General features: G+C 38.4%; 1 protein-coding gene across 5 annotated transcripts in view; it reads left to right on the forward strand.

Annotated features, from left to right (window-relative positions):
- kndc1 (kinase non-catalytic C-lobe domain containing 1) overlaps positions 1-8,778 on the forward strand; it is a 39,889-nt gene that overhangs the window by 17,157 nt on the left and 13,954 nt on the right. For all 5 annotated transcript variants that reach the window (XR_002841689.2, XR_011989476.1, XM_072709608.1 and 2 more), the window contains 10 exons: positions 1,686-1,832; positions 4,373-4,490; positions 4,674-5,362; positions 5,650-5,764; positions 6,184-6,255; positions 6,515-6,576; positions 6,691-6,849; positions 7,236-7,313; positions 7,739-7,829; positions 8,239-8,428. Coding sequence is in view for 3 of the 5 variants with exons in the window: in XM_072709608.1 (XP_072565709.1) it covers positions 1,686-1,832; positions 4,373-4,490; positions 4,674-5,362; positions 5,650-5,764; positions 6,184-6,255; positions 6,515-6,576; positions 6,691-6,849; positions 7,236-7,313; positions 7,739-7,829; positions 8,239-8,428 (1,721 nt within the window). In the remaining 2 variants the exon portion in view is untranslated. The remainder of the gene's footprint in view (positions 1-1,685; positions 1,833-4,372; positions 4,491-4,673; positions 5,363-5,649; positions 5,765-6,183; positions 6,256-6,514; positions 6,577-6,690; positions 6,850-7,235; positions 7,314-7,738; positions 7,830-8,238; positions 8,429-8,778) is intronic.

The raw sequence follows: 8,778 nt of genomic DNA on the forward strand, positions 1-8,778 counted from the left end.
AGGTAAACAGTCATCTGCATTTAAATGTATTCTTTGTCAAATTATTATTATCCATCTATCTATCTTCAAACAGCTTATTCAGTACAGGGTCACAGTGGACCTGGAGCCTATCCCGGGAACCTGAACCTTGCTAAAAAACACTGTTCTAAAGCAGCATCTTGCACACATCTCACCAGAGACATTTTTATTGGGTACTGGCTCCCCAGCAGCTTGCTGCCCCAGTTTGGTGCATGTGCTGTTCAAAATAGTGTAGCATAATGTTACAGGTTATTTTTTGAGCGGTGCTCATTTTTTCTTCTTGTATATTGTCATATGGTTCCTTGAAGATGCAGTACTCCTTGAGTATATGAAACCATAATCGTAGAATTAATACTGAAGCTGTGAAAAGTTGCTGCTCTGTTACAGAAACCTTGAAGAAGTGTAGTGCTTTGAATGAGCTAGTCTATATACTGTTTTGGTTCTGTATCACTAACAGATACCCTTCAGGAGGGTTTTGTCCTCGTACTTGCTCTCAGTATTCTAGATGGTGGCTCAGTGGATAGCTTTCAGGCCTCAGGGATTTGGTTCCCATCCCGTGTTTCTGTGTTTTGAGGTTCCTTTGATGTGTGTTTAGGCTTCCTCCTGGTTTCCTTCCACAGTCTGTTGTTGTGTCTAAATGGTGTTTTGTATGTGAGTATGTGTCCTGCCTTCCTATAATATGCGTCCGGCTCACTGTGACCTTGTAATAGGTAAGCGGCTATGGAAGAAGAAGAGATGGATTCTAGCTATGTATGAACTCAGTACCAAGAACGTCACCTGTTAGGCATAGGGCTAGGTTTAAAAAAAAAAAACAATTTTACAGTGTATGACCTTTTCCAAAGGATGTGTGCAGCTTTAACCCCGTTAGCCTCACGCACCTAGCATCATGCAACACCATCTGGTAGATAAAAATGTACAAAAATATGGCAGAAGTTACTCCACTGAAGGTACTGTCAAGCCTAAAGGCCGATGTCTGGAGGTTTGTCAGATGTCAGAAATATGAAGACAGTAATTGAATTGGACAAAAGCAAAGTTGTGTCTGTAAGATGTGCAAAATGGAGGTGAAATATTGTGGAAGCATGACAAATCCTATAATACCATTAAGAAGATATCATCCAGATGCACAATCTGCAAAAAAAATCTGATCCGAAATTTTTTGGTCAGATTAAATAAAATGTTCATTAATGCAACTGCTTTGAGGTCAATTCTTAATGCACATATTTAATATTGTTAACAATGCACCAGGTTATATGGTTCCCTGTACAATTTACAGCACTAGTTCTCTGAGAATATCTTTCCTATCCAAGCAAATTTGGAAATTTGAAATATCTCTAATCAATTCAATATTGAATCAAATCGAATCAGAAATCGAATCAGTTCCGGACCTTGTGAATTGGAATTGAATTGATTCAGGATATCAGTGGTGATATCCAGCTCTAGTTAGCCAATGCATCAGTGTATGCAGCAAAACACTGGAGTAAGTGTCAATTTATGATAAGGCTCTCAGTTTCAGATCATAATATGTTTAGGCTGTATTGTGCTGAGAACATTGAGTATTCTTTGGTGATCAGCATAGACCTTGATGCTGGATGTCATATGATGGTCAGCTAAATGTACTGGGGTCCTTCAAATAAGACAGCTTCGGCTGTGTCTTTGGCTTTCTCCAGGGACACGTGTTCTCCCTGGGGACCACTCTGGCAGTCTCCCTTGATTTTGTCATTGAGCCAGAATTACAACCGGAGCTTGGCCCAGAGGTTAAAAGGCTACTGGATCGGATGCAGCAGGAGAGACCAGAAGATAGACCAAGCATTCAGGTGAGGAGCTCACCACCATAGACTGCATTAAGTAGTGTTTGCCAAGGGCTGTTGCAAATACTGATATTTCAAGAGTAGTGTAGCAGATGGCCAGTGTTGCATTATATTTTAATAAAGACATTTAAGAAATTAGAGTAACTGTACAATTATGGAAATTCACTAATTTATTAGACATACTATGCCTTCTTATTTTCACTATAATCAACAGGGGTGAGTTTCCCGAAGCCTTCTTAATGCTATGTCATTTATAAGTTCTATCTTTTAATATAGAAGTTACGAACGAAAGGCTTCAGGAAACTCACCCCAGGTCTATAACAAAGTATTAAGAACATTTGAGTTATTCTTAACTAGAGCTGTCACAATTATTCGATTAAAGTGCAGTACTTGATTATTAAAAAGCATCGATTAAAATTTTCCTTCTCGATTACTCGGCGATATGGCGGATGGTAGACCGCACATGCAGAATGAGGGTCAAAATGAAGAGGGAAAACATCACTTGTGTGGAAGCACTTAATATTAAAAGGGAATGAGAATGCAGTTGTCCGTCAGTATTGCAAAGCAGAACTTGAATTTCACCACGGCACGACTGTAAAGCAAATATATCTTATAGACATTGAGGTTTGACGGACTCAATAATGCGAGGTTAGCCATACTGTAGATATGTCCCATTTAGCCTCTTGAAGTAGCCTAGCCTGTCTTTGTCATAACTTGCACTTAATTAATTTTGTTTATTGTGATTCCTGCATATCGAAATACAGATGCTCCTCTACTTACGAACTTTCAGACATACAAACAAAGTGGACTGTAAGTCCAAATTGTGTTCGTTGGGCTCCCGTTTCCTGTCTGCAACGTTTTTTTTTCTGCGCACCAGTTCTGCCTAGTCCAATTTCTGGCTGCTACTCCCACCATGCAGCAGCATAGCATGTGTACTCCCAGCATATCATAGTTATCTGTACTTGCGTACAGCAGTTCGGAACGTAACTCGTTCGTAAGTAGAGGAGTGTCTATATTCGCTACTAAAACGAAGGTTACCCCATCGCTTAGCCATATTGTTTTACATAATACAGTACATAATAAGCAATTATTAACTATTTTTGTTAACGTATTGTGTGTTTTGCGTAGACCTAAACAAGACTAGAAAAAGATAACGTTACGATATTTAGGAGTTGGAAATTATCTACCTTTCAAGTCTGTCAAATGGTGTTCCCAAGAGTTGTGCCAACAGACGCAAAGCAGTGCCGACAAATCACTTGCTTTTGCTCATTGTCACAATAAAATACATAATATGTTTTCATGACCAGTTCCTCTTCACTCATTTTTGCTTAATTTCTCACAAACACACCACACAGTCTATGAATCAGTCCAACAGAAAGGACAAAAATTATATGGTTGTTTCGGAGATCGCAGGCAGTGCTCATGCAAAAGCAGCGATGGCAAACTTTAGACTGATGTTTTCATGCTTATACTAGATAAAGCCGAAAAGGAACCATCATTAAAATTGCAAACCTTGCTAAGTTTGGTTTCCTGTAAAGTAAAGTCTTTTAGCGGAATTAATTAATGGTTTGAATCCTGCAGACTATCGCAGTCCTTGCAATATGACTATTGCATGTGCATGAAATGCCATGTTGATATGAACATCACACATCATGCCAGCCTAGTGGCATACTGGGTAGTGCTGTTGCCACACACCACCGCTTTGTGTGTGGGGGTGCCTCTTCGGCACATCCGCCGATGTCCTTATACTGTCAAAAACAAAGTGAAGTGAATTGGAGTGCCTAAATTGACCGTACGACCGAGCTAGTGTGCACCCTGCAATGTGTGGTTGGTTCCTTTCTTGCACCAATTGTAATGTACATATTATTATATTATATTATATTATATTATATAAACAATTACTCAATGAATCGGTAGATTATTCTGTAGATTATTCAATTATTAACATAATCAATTGTGACAGCCATATTACTAAAATGTTCAAATAAATATACAAGTGAATTGGCAAAATAAATAATAATAGGGAGACAGCCTGGTTTCTTAACCATTTTTAGTGGCTACTCTTACTCGCCCTAGCTCCAATACTCACTCCATCTGTAGCTTTGTGAGTGTGAACTTAACTGTTTTACAAGTTTGTTTATCAAGCTAGAATGACAAGTTAGAACAGCAGATGCAATTACAGCAGTAGTGAATCTCTTACTTGCCCCATACAACATTAATATTTACCTAATATAAACCATGTAAATATCCCTTAAATATAATGTAAGGCTGAAAACTAGAAGTACTTTGTATAATGTTGATCGTTTCGTGATGTAATCATTATTACAATATTATACAACTGTTTTTTTCATTATCTCAGGTATCGAACTTGTCTTTATTATAAACCAAATCAATTATAAGACAATTGTGACATGCAAGTGTATATTTCCAACATAAACAAGAAGTTAATTATTAATGTAAGATGTATAGAAAAGTCATTCAATGTGGTTGCCTTTGCCTTTTTTTAGTGACACTATAAATTGAAATCCAGTGCAATCTTTCCACAGAACATCGTCACGCTGGCAAAGGTAAAGCTAAGGAATGTGTCCTCTTTGAGCATCTGTCGGAAGTTGTCTGCCATTGGCCGACGTGTCCTGTCAATCGAATCTGTAGGAACATTTCAAGGTATGTCTGTTCTTTTCTCATTTGTTAAAAAAAAACACCAGTAAAAGATGTTACAGAAGTGATGTTATGACTATGATAGTAAAAAAATCTAAAAACCCATATTGAAGTGACAGTTGAGTTTTTATTTGTTGTGTAAAGTCATAACCTGTTGAAAAACCAAAACAACATAATGTTAATTTGCAGATGGCTTGGAAACATCTTGTGGAATTCATGAACAACAACTGAAAGCCAAGAGGCAGTTTCACGAACAGAATCCGGTTAGTGGTTTGTCCAGCATAGAGGACCTCAGTCCTGATCTGAGCAACACTGAGCACATCGTCCGATCACAGAGAGAGGAGCATATGTTTGACTTGCGCTTGGACAGCAGGTCTCAGAACAGTTCCCCTGTTAGGAGGCGCATACAGGAACAGGGTGGGAGGACCAGAGGAGTGCTCAACCGCTCCAGTTCCGTCCCTGATTCCAACAATCCGCCGCCAATCCAGCCTCAACTGGTTGACCTGAATGCAACTGTAACTGACCTTACGGAAATAGGCTCAGAGGAATTTCCTGTCAATGTGATCATCAAGAGTATGATGGCTCGCAAGAGCAGACACAGCCATCTTTCGGACCGTGAAGAACATGATTGTTCAGCGAAAGATGGGTGTGGTGAGACCGGGGGGTTGCTGGGATTTTCGCCTGATAAGAACCACAACATTCCCCAATCATTCCCTGGCTGTGCACAGGACCCAGAAAGTGCCCTCTTGAACAGAATTTTCAACGGGAATGCCCCTACTGACTCTGTGTATAATGAGACCTCAGTAAAGAGCATACTCTATACCAGCAATCACATGACCAAAAGCATGCTGTGCCTCAATGAAGAAACTCAGGATGAAGTAAGTATCCAAGTAAAATATTAATTATTTATCATCAGCAGTAATGTAGTGATATAATTATTAGTATTATATTACTGTTGTATTATACTGATATAGTAATACATTTTTATTTTTTTGTGATTAGGCTAATATAGTTAAAATAACTCCACATCAACAGGATGTTTTGTTTGAAAGCTGAGATTCAGACTATGCTTTTCTGAAAAGAATTTCTCGGTCAGCGGTGGTGGATCTGGAGTGAATTACGAGTTGTATGTTTTTATGTGTGCCTGTGTGTGGGTGTCTTCCAGTGGATCTCCCTGAAGGAGCTGCTCTCTCATAGCTATCAGCCTTTGTCAGTGAACGAGCTCTGGGGCCTGTGTTACATATGTCTGTCTACACTGCAGACTTACATTGACTACCCAGGTGGGGTCTTTCTCCTGGCTCACAAGAAAGCTATCTAAACACTCCCCAATACCAGCCATGCTTCTTTTGTTTATTTAACAGCATTAGAAAATGCAAGCACAAAAACTTTGTGCGTAATATACTGTTGCCATTACATGTTAGCTAAGTAAACATGTTCTTTCTTCTTTATTTTTGTCTTTAATGAATATTATGACTAATAGCTGTAGAAATGTGATTTTAGGTGCCATGAAAGTCCTGGCATCAAAGTAGTATGGTTATTGTTCAGACAGCTTAGATGTTCTTATCACAACATATGAAGGTTCACACCCCACAGGGGGCTTTCTGGTTAAATAAGAGATGATACCTTAAATGTGTAATTTGTAAATAATTCTTTGTATTCTGGATGCAAATATGTGCTATTTTTTGTTCTGTGTGCACAGCCTATTTATGCCTGGAATCTGTTTACATCAGCTGTGAAGGGGAGATGCTGTTTCTGAAAACTAAAAACACAGGTGCAATTGCTGTCTCCAGGCTTCAGTCATTATTGTGTAACATTTCTGCTGTAGCATTTATTGTGTAAGAGAGCTGGGATGCGCCTCAGTACAGTAATTTGCAGTTGTCTCCCAAAAAAAACCTTGTTTAGTTATGTAAGAATATGTTATTTATTTCACATAACTTTTAGATGCTTATTACTTTTTTGGTGAGGGTTTTCTTGAGAAGCGTGACATTATGGTTTTTAGAGCCCCATCTGTCTTTCATTTGCCTGTTTAGGATCCTGTGATGCCTTTTATCTGGCACCAGAATTCCAAGAACATGGAATTGTTACAGAAAAGGTTAATCCTGCATGTGTTATAGTTTATTTTCCTTAGTCTTTATATTACATTGTATTACCAATATATGGCTTGGTGAATATATGGCTTTGGTGAATATTTTTTGTTTTTGAACAGGCCTGCGTTTACGGGGTTGCAGCTATCCTTTGGTCCACGGCCAAGTTCAACTTATCACCCAACCAAAAATTAGCAATGCCAAGAAAACTGAAAAGACTGCTACTGGAAATGGCAAAGAGAACTCCTATTGAGAGGCCGTCAATCGTGGCAGCAAAAAAGGTATGAGTTATTGACCCCAGAATTATTCATTCCTGAAGGCAGAATCAGCATACATGTTTAGTCATTCGTAAGTAGTCAGTATGTCATTATAATCCTCTTTGAAAATTTATGAAAATGAAAGTCATTGAAAGGATAGTGTGTAAATCAGTTTGTAAATCGTCCTCCCGTTAATGTTTTTTAATGAAACTTAATCAGTTATGTGTGAATGATGTGCTTTATTTTCTTCACAAAAGTGAAGAGATTATATGTGTCTCACTATTAACCATTTTGATTTCTTTTGTCTTATACTGTCATGGCTCTGTTTGCATTACCCATGAATCGCAGCCTGTGTGCTCAGGTACTTCATAGAGCTGTTCTGATTACCTACATGCCTCGCTCCTTTACAGAGCTGTCGGGATTACCTGCTACGCCAGCGTACCACTCCTGAGGAAGTTTGGGCAAAGTTAATCAACAGGCTTTGCAAGGTTGGCTTTGTGTATTATTTTCTGCCATTTAGCCTATAATCCATTTGAGCAGCACATTTCAGCTATTCAGGCTCACTTGTATGCCAGAATATCTGGATTAAATTAAGACAAGTATATCAGACTGCAATGTACAGTTGAAATAGTTGAGAATATTTGTCGTTGAAGGAAGGAAAGACCATATTGAAACACTTTTACAATGGGAAACATTATTGAAATTTGTGTTAAAGCCAGTTTCGTGTAGGATTTCATTTTTATCTGCCAATTTGCCTTAAATAATTTTGTCTCTGGAGTAACTGGAGAAAAGACCAGCTGTTCTCCCTGTATAGTGATGCACTGCCCTCTTTTGTCTGATCAGGGAAATGTTTCTAAAATAAGGAAATAATGTATAGACTGAATGATGTTCTTCTTGTATTTTGCAATCACAGTCAGACCACTGGAATAAGAATATAGGTTCTCCAAGGATTTTGGACACTAAGAAAAGGTCTGATATAAAAGTGTCTTCAAACAGCAAGATGGGTATGTTTCTTTGATTAAAATTTCACCAGTGGCCTGTACTACAAAGCGGGGTTACTGGCTTATCGGGATAACTTGTAAGATTTAAGGTACCACAATTTAAATGGACTTCATATTCTTTCACTTACATTTTGCCCAGACTACCTTAAATCCGACATATAAGCCAGTAACCCCGCTTCGCAGTACAGGCCCTAGGTCAGTGTACCCTTCTGGTATGACTGCATTACTTTAAGAAGACTAATTTAAGAATTCATGAGTAAGTTTACACAGTGAATTGTGTTTTTAGATGTAATTTGCAGGTGTATATGCTCACTTTAAGTTGATAAATGGGGCTGATGATTCATAATAATTGATTTTGCTGCACGAATGGTGTCATTGTATTTTTGGTTGTTATTTACATGTGACTACGCAGGGTTTGCACCTATGACTGGAAGGGACAAGCTGTCTCCTGTCCAGGGACCTATTCCAAAGCAATACTGTGCCACCACAGCCTCCTCTCTCCCCGATGCCTTCACATCTTCTGCCACGCATTTCAAACCCATTGTACTTGCCCAAGATGGAACTACTACAAGGGAGACCCTGACCCAGCAAGGAACTGGGGGGTAAACATTTCTCAATATCAGTATTAATCGGAGAATGCTTAGAGCTATGATGTTAACTCATCCAACATCGGTAGTAAATTGAGACATTGAGGATAAGAAAATTCAGAAAACGTATACAATCAAAACTAGAATATTTTTTAGACATGAATAGATAGAGATTCATAAAGAGATGTGCAAAGAGATTAACAATGTACTTAAGCATACAAATATTTTCAAACAGTATAGAACATTAAATTAGGCTCATTGATAGGTACTGGTGTAAACTGAATTCAAATTTTAACTTGTGATGTAAACTAAAAATCTAGACATTTCAACACTTTGCAGTCTTCATTTGCAATCTGCACTTGCAA

Source organism: Paramormyrops kingsleyae, chromosome 3 (genome assembly GCF_048594095.1).
Source record: "Paramormyrops kingsleyae isolate MSU_618 chromosome 3, PKINGS_0.4, whole genome shotgun sequence".
NCBI lineage: Eukaryota > Metazoa > Chordata > Actinopteri > Osteoglossiformes > Mormyridae > Paramormyrops > Paramormyrops kingsleyae.